Here is a 24,736-nt window from a genome sequence, read left to right as displayed (position 1 = left end):
ATTAGTTACCAGAAAACTCTATCTTAATGGCTTCTGCTATTTCTTCATTTCCACCCATCATTTATTCATAAACATGCGGTTATGACCTCCAAAAAAATGATCTGCATTCAGCACTGACGTGTTAACGTTTACATGAGTGGCTATTAATCTAAGACAGCTACGTTTGGGAGTCTGGTGTGAGGGTTACTACCTATAGCCTACTAAAAGATTAACATTATAATGGAAATAAAATATTCAATCAGAAACATTATAGCAATTATGTATTCATTTGTTAGTAATGTAATGAGGATGCTGCATATTCATTTGAATGGAATATGCAATCAATTAAATCGGATCATACATATAGATTGACCAATATTCATTTTTCTAATGATTCTGACAGGATTCCTTAAAGGTGCAGTGTGTAAATTTTAGCGGCATCTAGTGGTGAGGTGCTGGTGAATTGCAAACAATGGCTCAGTCCACTGCTTACCCCTCGTTTTTTAATCACAGAGAGAAGCTACGGTAGCCGCCACCGAACAAACATGTCATCGGAGAAAAAGTTTGTCTATTAAGGGTTTCTGTAGAAACATGGCGGCACAAAATGGCGACTTGCATGTAAGGGACCCTCATTATATGTAGATAAAAACGTCTCATTTTTAGGTAATAAACACATAACGGTTCATTATGAAAGGTCTTTATACACCACTTATAATATAGTTTTGTATATTATTTTGGATTTCTGTCAAGAGATCCTTCTAAAAATTACACACTGCACCTTTAATAATGCATGACTTTCATGTTTCAATAAACTGCTTTCCTTACAAACTCCTCCCTTTTTCTCATCTCCTCAGAGTGAGCTGGTACACATGCACATTCAGAAAGAGTTTTGGAGGGTTCAGGATATCTTGGAGGGGCTGCACAAAAACAACCCATCCCGTGGCACAGACACGGCCAAGCACAGAGGTCAGATGAGTGACTTTACTCTCCCCCCATATAGTGCATTGCCCCAAACAACCCTCAAAGTATTAATAGTGATATGAAGCGAGAACATGCTTTACTGTATGTGTTATAAGGATTTGACTACTAGCAAATAGGGAAATATTACAGTAAAAAACATTTAGTTTTGAATATTAGTCCTAATATCTCTCTCACACTCTCTGTCTCTCCAGGAACCAGTGGAGCATCGGGCTCCTTCAGCACAAACAGTCCAGCGAGCCCCTTGAGTTCAGTGAGTCTAACAAGTCCTCTCAGTCCCTTCTCACCTGTACCTGGATCCCAGTCCTCACCCACTAAACAGCTGGCCACAGAGGTATTACACAAAGCACAATCATTTCCAATGTGATTTACATATAAAAGTGTGAATGCAATACAGTACACTCTCAGAAATAAAGATACCAGATGGTACATAAGTTGTAACGTGCAAAAAGTACACTTTGGTACCTAAAAGTTGCATATTGGTACCTATACCTTCTTAAAGAGCACCTATTGTCCGATTCACGTTTTTACATTTCTTTTGGTGTGTAAGTGTGTATTAGTACATGTTAACGATATGCAATGATGCAAACGATGACGCAAGTTATCGTCTCCAGTGTAAATCTCTTTTCTTGGACTACAACAAACCAACGGATTGTAGGCAAAAGTTTACTTCCTGGGATTGGTGACATAGACAAGACCGACATTATCATAATTCCTCCAGCTCTGCCTGTAAGTTAACTCCTGTTAGCATTGCATTGTGAGCGAATATTTCAAACATGGTAAGGAGCGTCACATTTTCGGCTGACGTCAGAGGTATTCAGGCCAATCACTACGTACAGATTAGCTGGCCAGTCAGGGACACAGAGCTTTTGAAATCTGTGCGTTTCATGAAGAGAGTGAAATTTGTACGTTATGTGGTAAATAATAAAGCAATAAGCCCCGCAAAGCAGTGGGTTACCAGTGCATTTTATAACAGCTAAGGGGCGTTGTTTGCGGAGTGCCTTAAACCCCCTTAGCTGTTATAAAATGCACTGCTTTGCGGGGTTTATTGCTTTTATAAAACGGTTACTTCATATGCATAGCAGGATTTCATAAATTAAAACACAAATAAGTTGTAATTATATTAGTACAAATATTACTCTTCCGCCAAACAAAGTAGTTCCTCAGAATCAAGTGTGGCTGAAACAGAGCATAGTTCTCAACCAACACAGACACAGCAAAGAAACAATGAAAATATGATTTAAGACTGTGGTGTTTATTTTTAAAAATCAACATTCATCTAATTTATACATTAACATTTATATTGTGCAACTGTTGAAGTGATGATCAAATATGCTTGGAAGCATGCTTAACTCTTTCCCCATCAGCGGTTTTTTTTTTTTTTTTAGTTGCCACTCAGTTTTAGCTTAATGCCTTTCTGAAAAAATGATCTTTTTTAAATAAACACAAAATATCAAATTAAAGAACCGACCTTCCGCTTTCAAACAACAACAACAAAACATTTTTTTCATCCTACCTTTGTTTGTTTTGTTATCATATCTCAAATTTTCAGCTAAAAGCAGAGATAATTTAATTTTTTTGAAAAACTTTTGTAAGAGATCAGATTCAGAGCCTGATCAAAACTTCTGTGTTTTTAGTGTTGAGTGAATGCGTCAGTGTTTACGCTGGATAAGATCGCCACCCAGTGGATAGCGGAAATATGAATTTAAGGTAGAAACTTCTCAGGGAACGTTTTCTCTTTATTGACAAGATGACTCAACAATATTTATTGACATTTATCGGGATATCGCCATTAATTGTGCAATTGTAGAAAAAATAAAAATATGATTAAAGACTGTGTGTTTATTTTCATAAATCTGTACGCAGCAACAGTGGCGCAGTGATACTTATGTAATGCGGCCTGAACCGTGGGTTTACTGGGGTATTTTATCATGGCTTAGAACGTGTTTCATCCAATCAGAATGAAGAACCAGAACTGCACGTTTTATAATGTGTTTTTTTAACCATAAACCACGCCAACACATTGTATTATACCAAATACACAAAATAACGTTTTTTAGCAATGAAATAGGTGCTCTTTAAAGGTACGTTCTCGGTGACAACTTGTGCACCTTTTTTTCTGTAATACTTCCTGGGCTATCAAACTGGGTTTTATTGTGTTCCAATTCAATGTGTTAATCCTAAGGCTTAGTATTTGGGTTTGGAGGACTTGCCAGGTGTAGCCCTAATTTACTATACTAAAGACGGCATCCTGTTTAATGAAACCTCATAAGTGACACATAAGCAGCAATTCTGCACAATACACAATTAGGTCTTGTATAAAATGCACAGGGTGGTCTGCTAAGCTAGGCAGTATGCCTATGTAGGGAGTTCACTAGATTTTGCAACAGAGGACTGCACTCTTTCTCTCTCTAATACCTTTTTCTCAATGGCTGTGTGATCCTGTTTTTTTACGTAGCTCTAGTCGCTCTTAAGCCTTGTGTGTAATTGGTAGTTGTCATAGGTGACCCATTCCTGCAGTGCTACACTACCAAAGTTACACTCTTGATAAAAGTGTGTACTGTGTGGTCAAAAGAAACTTGCACTGAACTGCACATTTTTAGATTTATAATTTTTTTAATTCTTTTTTTAAGATTACAAATATTGTTAAAGTGAATTGGTTAAAACATGGTCTTTTTGTCCTTTATTAGCAAATATGGTAAAAGTACATTTATAGTTCCATAGCCGTGTGCAGGTCAGAGTTTATTAGTCATTGTGATGAGGGTTTCATGCCTTTATGCTTCCCATGATATGCTTTCTATTCGCCCTCCACCTGGCTTAGTCACTCCTGATGCACAGCTCTCTCTCCACTTCTCCATCCCTTCCTTTCTCTCCCTCTTTTCCTTCTGTGTGATTCTATCCCTCTCTCTTCTTTCTCCCTGCTCCTCTGTTTCTTTAATTCTTCCTACCACAGGAGGTTGGCCCTCCGCGACCTCCACTTCCTAAATCTTACCAGCCCCTGGAGACCTCCCAGTCCTTTCCCCCCTCCATACCGCCCCTGCCTTTAGACAGCAATGCCTGGCTGCGCAGCATGGGCCCTCATGCAGGCATCCACCAGGAAAGCTACAAGGACGGTGAAGATTCCCACAGCAGAAAGGTACCTGAGAGAGGAGACAGCACAGAACGTGGAAAACCTTTCATTCCCATTATGATTTCACCATGTCCTGTGTCCATAATCATTACAGATAACAATCATAATGCACATCTTTCAAGAAATGCCCCACAATCTCTTTTTATTCTCACTTATTAACATGTCTTCATTTCCTAACCGCTTCACTTTTAATCTTAATCTATATCTTGCTCTGCTTGAAATTTTTTCCTGGATCTGTTCATTTTGTAATTTATTACTTATCGTCTTTATCTCAAACCAAACACCATTGAATTTTGGCACTGTTGTAAGATACTGAAATTTGATCATCATTGTAGGTCCTTTTCCATTAAAGCTATTATTTTTTCTACATTCTGTATGTGTGGTGGTTGGCAACTCAAATTCCCCCATAAACAGATTTGTCTACACTACTTTAGTAGTTGCATCATTTCCGTAGTCGTTTTGTTTATGTCTGCTGTGTTTGTGTTGTGTATATGCAGTTTAGTGTCGGTGCGTACATCGCTTTGACACATCCCCCCATTCGGCCTAGAAGCTTCATGCACTTGTAGGACATGTGACTGTTTATCATTCAGTATATAAACTACATGAAACTTCTGTCATGCCAGTTTTGTTTTCGTATGCTAAAAACAATTGTTGGACTGTTTAACTGTGGTAAATAAGTGTGTTTGGGCTTAGCCCCGAATATCCCCTGACACTAGAATTGTCCCTGAATATTTGTTGAAAGTAATTCCCTAGTGGAAAAATCATTGTACAGGATTATTAATAAAATTCCATTGGAGGAGGAAACCAAAATGGAATTGAATACTAAACTGCAAACATTTAATACAATTCTACTGGACAAATCTGACAAAAAATAACCTAGTGTTTATCCAATCAGATCTGACCTGATTTTATTCTTATTTGATCTCATTAGCATCCTTATGGACTGTTGTTCTTTTATTTTTATTATTAGTTTATTATGAAATTGTATTTGTTCAGGATATTAGGGTTTACATTTGTTATGCTCTGTTCCAGCACAACTACAACTTACAGGGAGAAAAATCTAGCGAGTTTGATTCAGAGCAAGAAAGGCTGTCTAACCAAAATAAAGGTACATTTCTCACAAGATAAAAATGTTTACTCCAAACTTTTTCTTACAATATTGGGAATAAGTCATCTAGCTTGTATTGCTTTACAATAATGCCAATGCTCAATTGCTTACACACACAGTTGGAGTTGTTCCACCGAGGACCAAGTCACCTTCAGATGATAAGAGTAATTCTGGTGGCATTCAGCGGAGAAATGGAAAGATTCCCAATGGTCACATTTCCAGGGTAGGTTTAAATTTTTGCTAGTAAACTGTTAATGTTCAGTAAAATATACTGCAGCAGGAGTACATCTTATAAGGAATAAATGAAGAGTTTGGTTCCAAAACACAATAAATTCATTTTGACTAATTTGGGTAAAAAAGTGACAACATGAAAACCACTATTTTCTGTTACAAACTTTCTTATAGCATCTTTAGGTTATAATAACATTAAAAATTTAAATCCATAATTTGATTTTCAAAGATTTATACTAAAAACGGATTATTTTTTCCGCAAAATGCAATAAATCTATGACAAGTTTTTTTTCAAAATGCTATAAATCTATTGAATCAATATATAATGTGCATTCATCTTTGCCATGATATATTTATTTAGTTGACTAGAGGTATACACTGATAAAAAACATTAATGGCATTAATCAAAACACTTACTTTGTCATATTAAGAACACTGTCATTGCTGCTGTCATCCTGAACATTTTTGACAGTGATGATCAGCTGTAAAATGTTTTGGTCCTGCTCGATTTTCGTTGACTTCGAGTAAGATAATGGAAAGTTTTTTATAAGATCCTTAAGGAGGACTGGCGTTTGTCGCGGTTTGGAAAAAAGGTAGAAAAGATGACACAATAGCATGGCGGATATCGGATTTCACGTAAAAAATTAAAAATTGAGTTTTTAATACTGACCAGATACAATACTGATTTTGGCAGTAACTAATTTTTTTTATTGCCGGTTATTGCGCTTTGGAACCAAACTCTTCAAGTGTTCATATTTAGCGTGACTGTAGCCCTTTTCAGACGGTAATTGTTTCTCATGAGGATATCGGTAAAAATATATTTGCATGCCTCCTCTGCGATAAAACTCATGCATTGGATGAAGATAAATTTGCAGTGGAAATACCGGGATATGCACTGTTTATTCATGTGGTATAACATGATCATTCAAATGACCCAGAAACTTGGTTTATATGTATATGGAATATGTATAGACATTTTAAACGTTCGTGATTTTCTTCTCTTTATTTATATCAGCCCGCACTTGCTGTAGTAGCGATGATGAAACTTTGTTCCCATATATACTTCATTTCAGTTATGAAGGAGTCAATGTTTAAAATGCACGCAAAGAAAGACGCTTCATTGATGCAGACTAAACACGAAGCGCGCAACCCTACAGTGTTTTTCAGTGAATGTGCAGAAGGACTTTTGCATTAGTGCCCTTTTATAAACTCTGAGATGTGGATTCGGATGACAATTAAATTACTTGTTGTTAAAAAACAGTAGGTAATTCCGCCAGGAATTTTTACACCGGTGGTCGGAGAAAAACACAGACATTTTGGATTTGGAAAGCAAAAAAAAAATCACTGACTACCCCCCGTAAATGATGAAAATACCATACGTTCCTACCAGAAACAGATAGCGTCCAAATAGGGCTTATGACTACAGTAAATAGTGTAGCAATGTGAGGATATTCTTGTATAAATGCAGGCTGTAATAGTGAAGTGTCCATGTGTGTCACAGGAAAGGCCAAAGAGTGCAGTGTTCCCTGCAGAGGTAAAGTCGAAAATGAGTGTGGAGGAACAGAATGAAAGAATACGAAGACACCAGAGCAGTTCTGTCAGAGACAAGAGACGAAGCCTCAACCTTTCCAACAACCTCTCCACAAACTACAGAGTGGTGAGCATCATACTCTTCATCCTCATTCAAATAGATATTTGTACCCCTATATATATATATATATATATATATATATATATATATATATATATATACTAAGCCTTCAGTCTTCCTGTCATCCAGGTGAGGAGGAAAGTGACACCCGATGAGGTGGATATTAAGGGTTTGGAGGCAGCTGTGAGGGGGGAAAATTTTGAGTCTCCCAGGCAGGAAATTGCTCGCCTGCGACGACAGGTGGAGCCTGAACACTACGACCTGGATATCAGCAGAGAGGTTAGAGTCACACTGTACATTTCACTATGAACAACAATGGCATTGTTAAAGGAATATTCCATTTTCTTAAAAGAAGAATCCAAATTATTTACTCACCGCCATGTCATCCAGGATGTTGGTGTCTTTCTTTGTTCAGTTGAGGGGAGGTTGTGTTTTTTGGGGAGAGCATTGCAGGATTTTTCTCGTTTTGATGGAGTTTGGTGGAGCCCAACATTTAATGCTTGGCTCAACACTTGACAGTTTTTTTCAAAGGAGTTTCAAAGGACTATAAACCTATATCCCAAATGAGGCATAAGGGTCTTGTCTAGCGAGGCGATTGTCATTTTTGACAAGAGAAAAAAGATCCTCTTTTGAAGCACAACTTCTCGTCTAGATCCGGTCCAGCGCGACCTAACGTAAATGCGTAGTGACGTAGGGAGGTCACGTGTTACATATATAAAACGCACATTTGCGGACCATTGTAAACAATAAACTGACACAAAGACATTAATTAGTATCATTCCACATACAACAACGTAGGAACTGTCCTCTTTCTCAACACTTGTAATCACTGGGGCGGAGTTTCGCGTTCGTCCTCTGTGACCTCTTGACATCATGACGTATTGCGTGGGGTCACGCTGGGGCATCACGACCAGATTTAGATGAGAAGTTGTGGTTTAAAAGTGGATATTTTTTATTTTTCTTGTCAAAAATGACAATCGTTTCGCTAGATAAGACCCTTATGCCTCGTTTGGGATCGTTTATAGTCCTTTGAAACTCCGTTGAAAAAAACTGTTAAGTGTTGAGCTAAGTATTAAATGTTGGGCTCTATTAAAGTCCATTAAAATGAGAAAAAAACATAATTTCTTCTCGACTGAACAAAGAAAGACATCAACATTTTGGATGGCATGGTGGTGATTAGGTTGTCTGGATTTTTCTTTTAAGAAAATGGAATATTCCTTTAACTGCTAGTATTCACATTCATCTTATGTGTCCCTGCCTCTGAAAACCCAGCTCGATGTCAATATTTGTTTTCTACAGTATATCAAATCATCCTACATAATATTACATTTTGTAAAAATATAACCTTGATAACTTTAATGTCGACTGAGTCAGTGTGAAACCAGTGCTGGAAATCAAGATTTAATGCTCCTAATCTCAAAATTTAAATTCTGAGACTTTAGCCTGGATTTTACAGACAGGGTCACATTTTTTTCTGGTTTGTGGAACTAAAATAACAATGAGTGGATGTTTGAAATATCAGGTTTTTCTTTATTAACAAACTTAAATAAGCACAGATTTACATACAGATTATAGAAAAAAAATAGTTTTTTCTTGTTTATAGTTGTCTGCTCCAGAAAAAGTCCTGATTCCCGAGCGATATGTAGACCTGGAGCCCAGTACACCACTTAGTCCTGAGGAGGTGCAGGAGAAGCAAAAGAAAGTGGAGAGAATCAAGTCGCTCATTGCCAAATCAAAGTATGACACCACATCACAACCTTTAACTGCGAATGAAGTTATTACTAAAACGTATTGCTTTCCCTGTAAAGCGCAGATATTAACATAAATGTATAGCTTGAATGTAAGTTGCTTTGGATTAAAGCGTCTGCCAAATACATATATGTAATTATAAATATTTTTTGTTAACGGCTCTCCGTGTCCTATTCTTCTGCTCCAGCATGCAGAACGTGGTGCCGGTGTTGGACGGGCCCGTGGAGGGACCCAGTAACTCAGAGCAACAGCTTCATGAACAAGAGAAGCGTATCGAGATCTCGTGTGCCCTGGCCGCAGAGGCTTCCCGTCGCAGCCGGCTGCTCTCCGGTGAGGAAGCCTGCCGCCCCGAAGAGCCTGGGCGTGCTGTGACCCCCACCGTCTGACCTTTGACCCCACTGTCACATGCCCCCACATGTTCCTCAATGTCCTAAACTTCAGAGCTGAGGTTGCACTATGATACAAAAGTTATTATTTAATGTATTTTTATATCTCAGATAATTACTGTAATTCGTTTGATCATTCAAAATATACTTTAAAAGCTAGTTGATAATCTCGAATGTGCAGCCTCTGCATTGAAGAACATTGTCTAGATCCATCTAGATTCACTGAGGAAAATGTATTTAGACACAGCAATGACTATGAATATATTACGTTTTTTTTTTCAGTATAGCATTACATTAATACACACAGCAATGGCATGTACAATACATTTGATAAAGATGATAAAGAGAGTAAAACAAGTGTTGAGAGACATCTTCATCATTTTGCCTTACTTTAAATTTTAATTTGACATGCCTTTGCTATACGTCCTTTATAAATAAAAGGTCCAGCCCTTATATTTTATAGAACAAATAAAAAAATAATATTTTTAGGGCTATAGTGTCTTCATGGTTTTTTTTCATGTCATTCCATAATTTTTATGTCAGAAATGCAATGAGCATAAATCCTACCTCTTCATTTTACCTTTTGGCTTGTGGCTCTGTGAGAAGTGTGTATATTCACCTCTCTGATCCACAACCCTTTTTCCTTTGCTTCATTTTTTTTTCTCATGATATCATTGCATTGCAGCCCAGTGCCCCTCCAGTCCCCCTGCTTCCCCAACCAGTCTGGTCCCTCCCCCTTCTGCTGACTACTCTGACTCCTCCCACATCATGAAGGTGTGAAGGTGAGTCCCACCCACCACACGACAATCCCCACCCCTTCCCTGAACTGTCCTGCTCATTACTGCCCTTGCTTTCTATTAATTAAGTAAAGCTATGTAAATATACGTAATCTAGATTAATCGCATGAGTTAACCGTGCCATTAATCGCACATTTTTATCTGTTCTAAATTTAGAAATTCAGGCAGTTTGCCCCTGCTGGTAGATGATGTAAATACTGTAAATCATTATGTGAGATAAAAATACACATTTCCGAGGTATACACTGCAAAAAATGATTTTTTTAAGAAAAAAATTCTTAGTATTTTTGTCTTGTTTTCAGTAAAATGGATTCTTGCAGCGGTTATGGAACATCAAAAGTCAGTTTTATGCTGTTAAAGGATTAGTGCATTTTCTTTTAAAAAAATCCAGATAATTTTCTCACCACCATGTCATCCAAAGTGTTGATGTCTTTCTTTGTTCAGTCGAGAAGAAATTATGTTTTTTGAGGAAAACATTCCAGGATTTTTCTCATTTTAATGTACTTTAATGGACACCAACACGTAACAGTTTTAATGCAGTTTAAAATTGCAGTTTCAAAGGACTCTAAATGATCTCAAATGAGGCATAAGGGTCTTATCTAGTGAAACGATTTTTGGCAAGAAAAATAAAAAATATTCACTTTTAAACCACAACTTCTCTTCTTTCTCCGGCTGTGTGACACGCCAGTGCGACCTCACGTAATACATCATCACGTCAAGAGGTCACGGATGACGTATGCGAAACTACGCCCCAGTGTTTACAAGTGTGGAGAAAGAGGACCGTTCCGATGTTGTTGTATGTCGAATGATACTAATTAACTCTTTCGCCGCCATTGACGAGATATCTCGTCAATCAAGAGAAAACGCTTCCCTGCCAATGACGAGTATTTTCCGGCTTTCCGCAATACTGCTATTCACCTTATCTGCCCTTCCGCAACTTTTTAAACCCGGAAGTATTGCCCTATGGCAAGCGGCTGCTTGTCTGTGTCTGTTTTAAAGATCGCTCTGAATGCGATCTCTATGAAAAGTCCGTCACAAAAATGGAATTATCTCCGCTTTTTGCTCAAAATGTGTCGTTTTTTTGTTTGAAAGCAGAGGGTCTGTTTTTTGATTTATATATTTGAAGAAGAACATTTTCTGGAAGGCATTAAACTTTTGTGAAAATCATGAAAAATGCTGGCGCTGGCTGGCAACTTTTTTTTAAAAACGGTGGTGGCAAAAGAGTTAATGTCTTTGTGTCAGTTTATTGTTTAAAATGGTCCGCAAATGTGCGTTTCATATATGTAAAACGTGACCGTTTCGCTAGATAAGACCTTTATGCCTCGTTTGGGATCGTTTGGAGTCCTTTGAAGATGCAATTTTGAACTGCATTAAAACTGTTGAGTGTTGGGGTCCATTGGGGTCCATTGAAATGAGAAAGGTCCTGAAATGTTTTCCTCAAAGAACATAATTTGAGCGGAGAGGGACATCAACATTTTGGATGACATGGTGGTGAGTAGATTATCTGGATTTTTTTTAGGGAAAGGCACTGGTCCTTTAACGGCATGGAAATGACACTTGGTTTTCCATAACCGCTGCAAGAATCCAATACAGAACAATTTATTACATTGCTGAGATAATTTGCTGAAAACAAATGTTTCCCGATAGCAAACAGCATCCAGGTCATGTACAGTACTGCCAGGTCAGAATGACCCAGATGAAGAACTGCCAGTGAGATAAAACGAAATGCTAATGAAAACCCTCTCATGTTATTAACATGGCGTTGATCTTGCGTAGATGTGTATGCATTTGCATACTTAAGTGCATTTCAAACTTTAGTGTGCAAAAGAAATACATCACTCCCTGACAATGTTTTTTTCCCTTCTCTTTGTTTTCCCTCTTCTCAAATGTTCCCAGCTCAAGCACTTGCAGCTGTCAAATTTGATGGTGAACCCTTCTGAGTGTCCAGCGGATGATGATTGAAAACCAACGAAATATGTTTCGTCGCATCTTTTGATTCCTTACATCATGCAGAGAAATATTTCAGTGTTTGGATGTTAGCGGAGGTCTGTTCATAGAACGAGGTTCATCTTCCTGCATGTCTTGTTTGTCAAACCCACGGCAGAACTACACAAATTAATTAATCAGATGTTTGACTTGATTCAGAGGATGGGGGTCATATTACAAAAGCTACAAAACTAGCCAGAAAGTGGAATATGTTTACAGGTTCATGTTTGCTCAAATGACATTGACTGAAGGATATACAGAAATTCATGCTGGGTACAGTAAAGCCGCTCAGGGTGGATTTTCTTCAGGCACGGGTACGTCGACAAGAAAGAGTGTCATGAGAAAGAGATGTAAAGTCTGAGATTCGACTGGAGGAAAATAGCCATGGTAAAGGAAGTTCCAGATCAAGGACTACGGCAAAGTTGTCAAGTCAGATATGTTAGAGACATGTGGACCTCCTGGAATGAATATGATCATTTCGAAACACTAGCAACAATATCCACTGTGGATACAGGTTGGAATGATGAAAGCTGACCAATGGGATTGTCTGGAACGATCCGTCGTCTGAGCAGCCAGAGTAGACATCAGTGAACGGACAGGCTTAGATGAAGGGCCACTTGTCATTGGACACTTTCTCTCCATCACCTTCATATAGAGGAGTTCAAGGCCAGATTCACTGTGACTTCTCCTGGCCTCCTTTCCGTTCTCCTCTTCCTTTCTAAACATAGGGCTCACAAACCCTCTTCCTCACCGAGTACAACCTATTGCAGTCTTTGAAACCATTGTCAGGCCTTTTATTACAGTGTATGTCTATAAAGAAAGCTTATATATATATATTGATATGACTTTTATTCTAATCTTTGCATCAAAGCCATGTGGACTCATCATAGTGCTTTAACTGCTAGGACAGTAGTTACCAAAAACCGGTACTTAAATACTTGTGTGTGACAGAATTTTGAATAGTAGAGTTGAATATTTGAAAGTGTCCTTAGAGGTGTAAGTCTGCTTGTTTAAACACAACGTGTGTTGACGTCGGGCCAGCAACTTGCATTATAGCCTGTATATAATATCAGTAAATTATATAACCTGTCACCCCAACAGAATATAAATAGCCCTTATTTGTGGATCATTGTGCCACTGGGTGATTCATTTGGCTGGGTGGCACATTTTTTTGTGTAAATATAGATGGTACTTTACATGCAATTAAATATTTTGGATTATTTTTCTATTACCTTTTACCTCTGTAATCAAGCTTCTTGATTATAATGTATTAAAAAGTTTGCCAAATAAATCTCCTGTTTTGTACTTTGGCTAAAGTCCCCATCGTTCCCCATACATGCCATGCAAGTTGTTCGCCCATACTGTGCTTGTTTTTTAAGGAACTTAAATCGTCTGACTTTGGTTTAACTTAACTAATAACTTGCCTCCGTTTATGTATAATATTCTGTTTTGTGAGAATTTGTTTAACAGAGCTGTGTATCTTTTACTTTCTTGCATTGACATCACGTCACACCATGACTGATAAATTGTGATTGTGTTGTTCGTATTTAAAAAAAACCTAAATCGAGCTAAAACACAGTACATTATGTGGAAGAAATAAGTGAGTTTATTCATCACTGAGCAAAAACAGCCCTGAAAGACAAGACAGATATCTATTTTTATTGTTTTTGAGAAAGATAAAAAGATTGTCAATACGGATCACATATTTTTCTATAAGCATGGACATTTGATGTATAAAATGAGATTTGATTGGATACATTTGTAAGATGATTAAGAGGTTTTGAATTTTCATGGTATGGGGTAATACAGATCGAGGCTGATATATTTATAATTTATTGATCCAAACTATAAAGCATCTTTGTGAAGGCCTTGTTTGGACATTATTTTAAGTGTTATTTTTTACGTACAGTGATTGGATAAAAGGGCAAAAGTTGCAGTTGGATAGCAAACATGTCTATTATTTGATCAAATATGTAGCATATAAAGTGAGATTAACAGATACACAAGCACATTGGTCTGTGTAAATATTTTTAAATCAAATACTGTATGTCTTCATATTGACAGTAACTAATGCTATTTTGAGGAAAAAGAAACACACTGCTTGAGCTATGCAAATCAATTGAAATAAACAATACTTAATGTGCTTGCTTTAGAAGTACCCTCATGCAATAAAGTGAATGTATAAAAAAATCTGTATTTTGCTTCGTATTCTTTTTCCAGCCATTAGATCACAATCCACACCCAAAGGACGGGAAAGGAAAATTTTCTTATCAACAATTAAAAAACTAATTTACATACAGATTTAATTTATAATACTGTAATTATGGTATTGATTAATGTATTGTAGCACAAAGAACCTACAGTAAAGGCTGAACAAATACAGTAGTTACTGTTAACCAGTTTATTGTTGTTGAAAGAGATTAAAGTCCTGTTTCATATGGTAAATTGGAATAAACCTGTAATGAAACCGATTGTGGGATTGACGTCAAGGTCCAACGCTTGATTGACATCAAAACCCGACGTTTCACTGACGTCAAGGTCTGAAGTTGGATAGATGTCAAAACCCAAGTGTGATTGACATCAAAACCCGACATCAGATTGACGTCAAGGTCCGACGTCACATTGACGTGAAGGTCCGACGTTGAATTTACATCAAAACCCGACATTGCACTGACGTCGGGTTTTGAAGTTGGATAGATGTTGAATTGACCTTAAAACTCAACGTTTAAATGACATTAAGGTCTGATGTTGGATTGACGTCAAAACTTAACATTAAATTGACGCCAAAAAATCTGGTGACATCAAAACCCGACGTCGGATTAACGTCAAGGTCTGACTTTGCATTGACTTCAAGATCCAACGTTGGATTTACGTCAAAACCCAAGTGAGATTGACATCAAAACCCGACGTCGGATTGACGTCAAGGTCCGACGTCAAATTGACATCAAGGTCCGACGTTGAATTTATGTCAAAACCCGACGTAGCACTGACGTCAAGGTCTGACGTTGGATAGATGTCAAAACCCAAGTGTGATTGACATCAAAACCCGACATCGGATTGACGTGAAGGTCCGACGTCAAAATGACGTGAAGGTCCGACGTTGAATTTACGTCAAAACCCGACGTTGCACTGACGTCGGGTTTTGACGTTGGATAGACGTCAAGACTCAATGTTGAATTGACCTTAAAACTCAACGTTTGAATGACATCAAGGTCTGATGTTGGATTGACGTCAAAGCTTAACATTAAATTGACGCCAAAAAATCTGGTGACATCAAAACTCGACGTCGGATTAACGTCAAGGTCCGACTTTGCATTGACTTAAAGATCCAACTTTGGATTTACATCAAAACCCGACGTCGGATTGACGTCAAGGTCTGACTTCGCATTGACGTAAAGATCCGACGTTGGATTTACGTCAAAACCCAAGTTAGATTGACATCAAAACCCGACATCGGATTGACGTCAAGGTCCGACGTTGCATTGAAGTCAAGGCCGGACGTTGAATTTACATCAAAACCCAACGGTTGATTGACGTCAAGGTCTGATGTTGGATAGACGTCGAGACTCAATGTTGAATCAACCTTAAAACTCAACATTTGAATGACAATGGTCTGACGTTGGATTGATGTCAAAACTTAACATTAAATTGACGCCAAAAAATCTGGTGACATCAAAAACCTGACGTTTGGTCAACTTCCAACTTTAGCCAAATGTCATATTTTTACTAGGTTTGGTTACTTAAGTCCACCACTTAAAGCCAACCACATATCATTATAATTTGATGTTGGTTTGACATCAGTCCTATGACGTTTAGAAATTATTGAGTTTGGGTTACATAACATGAAAAAGCAAATTAAATATCAACGTCTAATGATGTTAGAATTTGACATTTTGTGGATATTGGTCTTATGACGTTTAGAAAACGCTGGTTTGGCAGACATATTGGTTGCTTACAAATATTCTCAAACTGACATAAATATTAGACAGTGCCCTTACATAGAACATATTTTGAACCAAATTTAAAGTTTTGTGACATTGTGTGCCTGCTGGGTTAAGATGTTTTGTTTTGTTTATTTGTATGTTTTTTTAACACAGCTACTCTATGAAATTTTTGGTGCTATTAATGAACATTTATTAATTACAAAATAATTGGTTAATAAAAAATGAAGGTTAAAGGTCATGGATTTTGGATGTGCAATATCAGCTGTCAAACCTGTAGTAAGTAAGTTCAGGGATTGTGGGCCAAGAGAATGTGAGACACACTATGTTATTAGACCTCTCTCTCTCTCTCTCTCTCTCTCTCTCTCTCTCTCTCTCTCTCTCTCTCTCTCTCTCTCTCTCTCTCTCTCTCTCTCTCTCTCTCTCTCTCTCTCTCTCTCTTTCTCTCTCTCTCTCACTATTCTAATAAGCTTGGTTAATGTTCACCATACAGCTGAGTTCAAAAGTCAAGTATTTACATGACAGAGACAAAGTGGCATGAACAGATGAGCTACAACAGATGATCTGAGCCAAGAAAGGAACCAGAGGAGAAATATGATCACAATCACTGAGTTTCAAAGTGAGTGTCTTTATTCAGCTCATTATTTACTAATAACAGTGTCAGATTCAGTTTTTCATTTATTTAAGCAAAAATCAATAAATCAAGGGTATTATTTCAGTAATACATCTAAATTAGAGTATGATATTTGTCTGAACTGGGTTCTAGAAATTGGTGTGGGTCTGTCTGGATTTGGTGTGTTCTTTGTGCTGTTTGGAGTGCTTCTGTACTTTGACTCTGTCTTGCTGGCATTTGGTAATGTAAGTATCTAATGTTACCACTGAGTACTTGTCACTCCTTCAAATTGTCTAAACATGACACGAGAAAGTAACTTGACCTTTAGTCGTATTTAGCGGGAAACTGTTTTTAAAGAGACAGTGCACCCAAAATGTATTCAAAATTTATACATGTTCTATATCTCAGTCTCATAATATACATATACAGAACATAACATATATAAAAATACAGGATAGGGAACGGTTTAATAGTTTTAGCGTTCTTTCAGATCACATTTTCATGCATTTTTAGGGGTTTATAAAATTCAGGTTATGTTGTCTGTGTTGACAATCCCTCCATTGATTTGTTCCAAGTGTTTATCGTTTATTTATTAGTCTTATTCAAACTCTAAGTTGTCTGGTGCATGTAAATGCATCAGGTTAGAAAGTGCAGAAGTTATGCAAGCACAAATAAATCCTTTTAGTTTTTAAAAGAATAGATAGAGAGAAATCCATATTTTTATGTGGGAAATAAAGTTTGCTTTAAAATTAAACTTTAAATTAAAGTTTGGTTTAAACACTTCACCGACTTGTTTTAATGTCAGTGTTTGGGGTTCTATGGCTTTTATAAACATGCAACTCTTACAGAAAGTGACTGAAGGGTGTGAATGGGTTAAATCTGCATATCTCTAACAGGTACCCCTAATGATCTTTAATATTAATCTAACTCATTTTTAGATTTTGTTCCTGTCAGGCCTGGCCTTTATCATAGGCTTAAAGAGGACGACCCACTTCTTCTTCCAGAGACAGAAGCTCAGAGGCTCCACCTTTTTTCTAGGGGGTGTGGCTTTAGTGCTACTAAAATGGCCTCGAATTGGCATGCTGGTAGAGAGCTATGGCTTTGTGCTTCTTTTTAAGTAAGTTAAACAGTTAAATTGGATTGACACAGAAGTCTTTGTTTGCTAAATATTTAGCAATAGTTAATTTCTATTTTTGATTAAATGCATACATAATATTGCCATGCTTTGAATTTCTGTTGTGATGGAACTTCTCTTACAAATAAAAAATCACAATCAATTTGTATTACAGGTCATTCTTCCCAATGGCCTGTGGGTTTTTTGGATCCGTCTTGAACATACCCTTTTTAACAACGGTATGGAACACAAACTGTTTAACAATGCTCAGATTTAATAATTTTTAAAGGAATTTTCTCTAATCAAATACAACCAAAATCAAATAAGTTATATTTACAATTATATAATAAAACACTTAGAAGCAGACATATCACTTCACAAACAAATGACAAACTCCATCTTCTAATTTCTGCTTAGTTTAAACATTTCCTGATGTTTCCCTTCAGATGTTTAACAAGTTATCTGGAAGCAGTTCTTCAATGGTGTAAACTCGGCCATCAAGAAATGCTAGAGATGTGTGAGGAAAACAAAAAGGTTTACTAAAGGACTGCTTATGTCACTGTAATGCACTGTTAAACATATCGTTTTCTTTTTTATTGTTTGGAGTTTTTTTTATAAGGTGTATTTTATTTTAAATGTCTCTACAGTGTGTTGTTTTAGTTGTCGTTGTCTTAAAGTACACTAAATATAAATGTTTATTCATAGTATACCGTTTACTGCATCACCAACTCAAATGCATTTGCATGGCGTGACATTTCGGTAAACGTGATTTCAGATGTGATCCTGGATCAGCACCATTGTTGGTCCTGGATCAACATTTTCATTAACCAATTAGATTGCAGGATTAAGATTAGTGTGCGTGTTAGATTTAGGTTTAGCATTGGTTAGGGGCTTTTAAGAAATACTCCTCAAACTATTATTTCACACTAATTTGAGGGTTTAAAATGGTTACGGTTTGAGTTAAGGGTAGGTTGGGGTATCTTTGATTAAAACGTTGATCCAGGATAAACAAAAAATGTGAAATCATTTCCTAATCTGAAATGCCACTCACTCCAACACATGGAGATATACTGACGCCACCCTGTGGCAGGTCATTGCCAGCGCAAGATAATTTGATCCATTTTAATATTTATTTTAGTGTGCGCAAAATAAACATTACATTTAATTTAAAGTGGTGCTAAAACATAGGTAAGGGAAAATAGCAATAATCATACTTTTAGTAAATTGTCATTTATCTGGAGAAACACAGTCCTTGTTTCGCACGATTTGTATGATCGGACTGTCATCCTACATTTCTAAATAACAAATGATGCTTGGTAGCATAAACATAGCCTGCACACGTTAAGAGATTAAGGGGAATGGATGTTTTTATACTACAGTAATTGAACCCTGCACATGTACTATATTAAAGCTGTTATTTATTACTTTTAGCCTCAGAGATGCATGGTACTTCCTGACAGGATGTGGTGTTTTATGATCGAAATATTTTTGAAACGTGCACCTGAAAATGCACTGGAATAGAGGTCTCCCATGCATCTGATTAGCATAACAAGGTTTTGGCCAAAAGAAAAAATAAACTTTCAAATTAATTTAGTCGTCTTAATTTTTTTCTCAAGCAAAAAACATGTACATTTAATTTTAAACAAAATATTTTTAATGGGAATTCTTCTGAATTTTATGTTTGAAAACAAAACAAAAATAGATTGAGTAGGCCAATACTTTTAAAAATGTGTAGCCATGCACAGATTTATAAATGTGACACAGAAAGAAACTATGACACGTTTTTCAGAAACATTACATTCTCTATTAATTAACTTTAGTAAATACAACCGTTGAGTAGTTAACCGCTGATTCAACGCTTGTTTCGCTGCTTACACTTGCATTAATGTCATCATCACACTTCTCTTTTTTGGTAGTCTTCCTCGGTTCATTAACGTTGACATAATCAATATGCTGGCGTGTTTTTGCATTCTTCTTAAAGTCCACTTGTCCGGAGGACACACCCTCTGAAATATTTATGTAATCGGAATCCTTACGACGTTCCTGGGCACTTGCATTCCGTTGACAGCCACTGGAAATGTCTGACAGCTGACATCCAAACAAAAACAAAACCCAAACATAAATCCAACATGCAGAAGGCTTAGGCTAAAACAAAACACGTGAAAAACACAAACACTTTGTCCTTGCCATGTAATGGGTTGCTTTGAGAAGCATGAGGGTTAAGTGTAGGACTTACCGAGCCATCAGGACTTTCAGAACTGGTTGAGGAGGAATCATCTGCACCTAATTTTTGACAAGGCCAAAGTTAGTACCAGAAATATCGATGCATGTAAGTGTTGCGATTTCTCCGTGGCAATTCTGTTGCAAATTTTTATCCAATATCATTTTTTTATACACGATTCTTGGCAGATGCTTCGTTTGGAGTTTACATCCCACTAGATTTCTTCTTATCTCTGAACTTAAACAGTGAAGAACTAAGTAGTAACTTGCTAAGGTTTGCATATATGGTGGTGGTGTGTTCTCAATGGCAGCTTTCCTAAAATTATATCCAATTATATTCCCAAAACAGGAAATATTCCAATATAGCTCACTTTTCAGCACCGCAATGTATCACAGCTTATTGCATCTCAACACACGTAGTGTGATATGTATCGTATAACAAGATTTGGCTACTGCCGATAAACAAGCCTAGTTAGTACACTGTAAAAAATACTTTGCTGCCTTAAAATTTTTTGTTGAATCGGCTCAGATTTACAAGTCATTTCAACAGAGATAAGTTGTCTAACTTTTAAAATATAGCTTAGAAAGGAAAAAACTCCCGCACACTATCATATACTTGCAATTAAAAAAAAAAAAATTATTCATAACAACGTTTCGGTCTCACGACCTTCATCAGGTGCGGGAGTTTTTTCCTATCTGATACGACCTAATTGTTGGTCTTTTTTCCTATGCACCTATTCACTACAGGTGTGCGATGGAGTTTGTTCATTAAAATATCGTTTAGAAAAGTCAACTTAATTTTGTAAGTTATAGCAACTCATCTCTAGTCAAGATAAATAATAGTAGTTGAAATGACTTGTAGATCCGAGTTGATTCGGCGGGAATTTTTGGGGCAGCAAAGTATTTTTTACAGTGTACAAAAGCCCCAATAGGTAGACGACCGGTGTATTGTTGTAAAACATGTATTTTACCGTTGACTGGAGGAGTGTGAATGTTTATAATCGCATCATTCTGACACACTGGGGTTGGTTCTCTCTTCTCGTGGGTATCGACTCTCATACCTGAATTAAAAACTGTAGAGATATAACAATTTATATTCTAGTCTTATGTTTAAGAACAAATGGACAATTAAACATAAAATATGCACTTACAATGCCTTAAAGTCACTGTAAACAGAATTATCAGAAGTATGAAAACAACTGCAGCCAGGAAACAAATGAATCCATACACCAAAGGATTAAGAACAGTACTGCAAACAATACAGAACAAAGATAGATTACGTAAGGATTAGTTGACGACGGGCCATTGAGTTGTAAGAAAATGGTGCACACCCAAGGTGCAATGATGCACGATGCAAAGCGGAGTGCCGTTGCACCGCGGGTGTGCATTGTTTTCAAATAGTTCAGGGGACCGGAGTCAATTATTTCTCTTATACCACGGTTACCACAAACATTGCTCTGGTGCCTATTTTTAAGACATTTGACAAGTTAGGTGTGCGGTTATCAGAAATTAATGCATACCCACGGAACATTTCTCAGCCAATCAGAATACAGCATTCAACAGACCCATGGTATAATAAAATGATAACAGAAATAAATTATGTAGTGGAGACAAACAGTTTGCTACTTATTTATTTTACAAAGGTAGAGATTCAATGATAGAAATATTCATTATGGAAACTTTTTTAAATATTGACATAATTGCTCTTTCTTCTGCATATTGAAACTTTTCAAGTATCTTCACTTAGTGTAGTTCATTTCTCATGCACATTATTTCATGAATATAGACATGAATATAATTAACAGTAATTGCAATGTTAATGCATTTCTCTGTTTTGTAAAGCATTGGCAGAATTATTAGTACCAAATTTCCTTGTGTGAAGTCTTTGTTGAATCTGCAAAAAGTCAAAAAGTCGATTTGCATTAAAACAAATTGATGCAGTTTAATCGTCTATTTAATATACACTCTAAAAAACAAACGGTGCTATATAGCACCAAAACAGTTGCTTTGGATCGTAACGATAGAAGAACCATTTTAGTGCCATATAGCACCGGTGAAGAACCAGTGAAGCACCAGTGAAGCACCAGTGAAGCACCTGTGTAGAACCATATAGTGCTATGTAGAACCATATGTGGTGCTATATGGCCCCTGTATGGTTCTACACTGGTGCTTCGCTGGTGCTTCACTGGTGCTTCACTGGTTCTTCACCGGTGCTGTGTGGCACTAAAATGGTTCTTCTATCGTTACGATCCAAAGCGGCTGTTTTGGTGCTGTATAGCACCGTTTGTTTTTTTAGAGTGTATTATTTTTCAAACAATGTATTAAAAGGATTTAAATTTGCATGTAAGCTCCTTATAACAAAGCAGACTGTACAGTATATCAACACTCAAAATCCTTTTTCATTTAAAGCATCAATATTGTGATATATCTCATAACATCTGTTGATTTTGACATCATACAAAAACATCTGAGTTATTATTTTCTGTTCCACTTACTGATGTTATATTACCAGACCTGTCGATGATGACATTAACACTGGCTTTCTAAAGTTAGATAGGCACTTTGATCTGCCCATGTCTCACCGTTTTTATTGGAGCTCCTTGCCGTGCAGTTATTTTCGGATGTTACTAGAAAAATAATATAACAGTTTTACAGCAGTTTTCCTTTTCTTTAAATTACATTTGTAAACAAATTGATATTTATTTGAACATATTTATTTTTTGTACAACTGTACTAAGATCATGCACTGTAAAAAATATGTTTCATGTGCAAACATTAAATTTACTTGTTGAGTAGGGTTTAAGAAATATCATTTAATATGTTTGAGTAGATGTGACCACATTACCAGATTAGTAATATTTTTTTATAAAATACTCTTCAAAAATAAAGCTTTCTAATAGGTTTGTCTGCATGAAAAATCTTCAAAATCCACAGAAACTGTCGTTTCTCTTGGTTCTTTGTGGTAGATAAAGGTTCAACAAAATGAAAAGTTTGTAAAGAAATGGTTCTTTTGAGAATCTTTGATTTAAAGGTACTTTATGTAGCCAAAAATTATTATTTTCGGCATCGTTTTATAGCACTTTCATTTTGAGGAGTTTAGAAATATACCTTTCAAGTAACAATTTGTATAGAAATAGTACTTTATACATTTAATAAATTATCTTAACAATATGATATTATATTACTCATAAATATATACATTGTGAATATTTGTTAACAAAAAAAGGTGTGTAATGTGTCTTACCTTCCAGCATGTGTAAAACGATAATAATGAGGACAGGTTGTATAATCCACATGATTTTGCAAGCACACATATTTTTTTGACACTTTTTAAATCTCTTGTTACACTGATCTTAAATATATTTTTCTTATCAAGTGCAAATCAAACCTCCCTTAAAGCACGACCACGGAAGTGCTCAGTGATTACCATCAGTTGAAAGTTGTGGGGTTTCGTCACTTTTCAAAGATGCAAAAACATCTAAAGCACCATCTATAGCAATGCAAACCTGCTGATTGGCAAGAATATTTTCAGTGTTTTCTTTTATAAAATATTTAAGCTATATCATATATATTCTCCCTCGCTAACAGTATAAGATATTGAACATATTATAAGTTATCATCTGTAGTGATGACTTGCTTAATTTATCTGCGGTTGTGCAACATTTGACAAAACATATGTAAAACCGAAACGAATCAGAAAGCACGTGCTATGGCATAAAAGTCTTAAACAAAACAAGTCCTAAATGCTTCCAAATTTTATACATGAAATATTACAATAGGTCAGCTTGTTTATTTTTTTTATAATCTGCAAGACGTGTCCATTACATTTTTATTATTATAATTACAGTTTACAAAAAATGTAAAATCCTACTGTATACAATATGTCAATTAAATAAATGGTACCTAAAGTACAATACATAAAAGAAATGTCTATATTATGTAAATCCTTAAAGAATCAACACTATACATTGCTAAACAGACACATGTATCACTTTACAGGCATCTTCTGATTAAATTCTGCAAGCATGTTCTGTTCCCTCTTTCCATAGCGAAGGCCGAATGAGTTGAGATTGTAGTAGGCCAGATTTTGCCTCCTCTTAGTGTAAGGTCTTTCTGGAGACCACCACCATTTGCTCTGGTGAGGACCTGTGCCTAACACTGGATTGGTTACACCCATGTACATGTGTGCTGAGAGTTTGGGAGGCCGATGTCCGGCAGTGGATCGAACATCGGTTTCCCTGAGACCTCGCAATGCTGCAGTAGGTTCATCTGGAGATAAAAAACAAGCTGTATGAGACTTGATTTGAAAGCGACATTAATCCATTATAGTTATATAATACACTATAATTCATTTTATAATACAAAAAATGATTATTATAAATCAATACCAACATATCTTATACACTGTAAAACCTAAAAGTTAACTCAACTTAAACCATTTAAATAAACCGGTTGCTTAGTTTTAAAAGGCATACATTTAAGTACTGTGAACTCAAACAAATTGAGTAATATGCAGCTATGCACTTATATTTAAGTTCACACTACTTACATATAAGTGCATAATTGCACATGACTCAAGTTCACAGTATTCAAATTTATATGTTTTAAAACTTAAATGGCCTAATGCAACCGGTTTACTTAAATGGTTTGATTTAAGTTAACTGTTAGGTTTTACAGTACTGTACTGTATGTCTTATCATTTCAAATAACAACACAAATAACCTTAAAAAATACCTTTCAAGTAGTACTGAAAAGGGCCTGATAGGTATGTTTCTCCAATCCCGACTGACAACATTAAAATGATGAACAGCTTCATTTCTGATATGTTTTAAACCTAAATCAGTTTCTGCGGAA

The 24,736-nt window shown here is 36.4% G+C and overlaps 3 protein-coding genes across 20 annotated transcripts in view; 2 read left to right on the top strand and 1 right to left on the bottom strand.

Moving 5' to 3' along the window:
* The window catches only part of plekha6 (pleckstrin homology domain containing, family A member 6), a 103,237-nt gene extending 89,044 nt beyond the window's left edge, over positions 1-14,193 (top strand). For 12 of the 18 annotated variants that reach the window (XM_073876032.1, XM_073876033.1, XM_073876030.1 and 9 more), the window contains 11 exons: positions 834-945; positions 1,152-1,291; positions 3,911-4,093; positions 5,120-5,195; positions 5,315-5,418; positions 6,928-7,083; positions 7,207-7,356; positions 8,681-8,814; positions 9,014-9,156; positions 9,898-9,994; positions 11,905-14,193. In XM_073876032.1, the coding sequence (XP_073732133.1) occupies positions 834-945; positions 1,152-1,291; positions 3,911-4,093; positions 5,120-5,195; positions 5,315-5,418; positions 6,928-7,083; positions 7,207-7,356; positions 8,681-8,814; positions 9,014-9,156; positions 9,898-9,992 (1,293 nt within the window). In that variant the 3' untranslated portion in view covers positions 9,993-9,994; positions 11,905-14,193. Of the gene's footprint in view, positions 1-833; positions 946-1,151; positions 1,292-3,910; positions 4,094-5,119; positions 5,196-5,314; positions 5,419-6,927; positions 7,084-7,206; positions 7,357-8,680; positions 8,815-9,013; positions 9,275-9,897; positions 9,995-11,904 lie in introns of those variants that run through there. The other 6 variants (XM_073876037.1, XM_073876036.1, XM_073876038.1 and 3 more) reach the window with 3 other exon arrangements.
* Positions 14,194-16,411: 2,218 nt separating this feature from the next.
* golt1a (golgi transport 1A) lies at positions 16,412-19,251 on the top strand. The gene is made up of 5 exons (XM_055184927.2): positions 16,412-16,554; positions 16,702-16,793; positions 17,487-17,665; positions 17,838-17,901; positions 18,109-19,251. Exons 1-5 carry the CDS (start codon positions 16,530-16,532, stop codon positions 18,148-18,150), a joined length of 402 nt encoding a protein of 133 aa, XP_055040902.1. The 5' UTR covers positions 16,412-16,529; the 3' UTR covers positions 18,151-19,251.
* Positions 19,252-19,378: 127 nt separating this feature from the next.
* On the bottom strand, positions 19,379-23,851 carry LOC129428054 (uncharacterized). The gene is made up of 7 exons (XM_055184926.2): positions 23,127-23,851; positions 22,465-22,509; positions 21,746-21,776; positions 21,034-21,131; positions 20,854-20,955; positions 19,899-19,945; positions 19,379-19,750 (listed from the first exon to the last, which is right to left on the bottom strand). The coding sequence occupies exons 1-7, from the start codon at positions 23,194-23,196 to the stop codon at positions 19,469-19,471; spliced, it is 675 nt and encodes a 224-aa protein (XP_055040901.2). The 5' UTR covers positions 23,197-23,851; the 3' UTR covers positions 19,379-19,468.
* Positions 23,852-24,736: the final 885 nt, after the last annotated feature.

Source organism: Misgurnus anguillicaudatus, chromosome 14 (assembly GCF_027580225.2).
Source record: "Misgurnus anguillicaudatus chromosome 14, ASM2758022v2, whole genome shotgun sequence".
In the NCBI taxonomy this organism is placed as follows: Eukaryota; Metazoa; Chordata; class Actinopteri; order Cypriniformes; family Cobitidae; genus Misgurnus; species Misgurnus anguillicaudatus.
The sequence above is the reverse complement of the archived record's forward strand: the minus strand, read 5'-3'. Positions and strand labels throughout refer to the sequence as shown.

Bases quoted from the DNA above. Each gene is read 5' to 3' on its own strand.
- golt1a (XM_055184927.2), top strand. From the start codon at position 16,530: ATGATCACAATCACTGAGTTTCAAA. The intron at 17,666-17,837 runs GTAAGTTAAACA...TTTGTATTACAG, and splicing joins GGCTTTGTGCTTCTTTTTAA to GTCATTCTTCCCAATGGCCT. The intron at 17,902-18,108 runs GTATGGAACACA...GTTTCCCTTCAG, and splicing joins ACATACCCTTTTTAACAACG to ATGTTTAACAAGTTATCTGG.
- LOC129428054 (XM_055184926.2), bottom strand. From the start codon at position 23,196: ATGTGTGCTTGCAAAATCATGTGGATTATACAACCTGTCCTCATTATT. The intron at 21,132-21,745 runs GTACTAATAATT...TATTGTTTGCAG, and splicing joins ACTTCACACAAGGAAATTTG to TACTGTTCTTAATCCTTTGG. The intron at 20,956-21,033 runs GTAAGTGCATAT...ATATCTCTACAG, and splicing joins TACAGTGACTTTAAGGCATT to TTTTTAATTCAGGTATGAGA.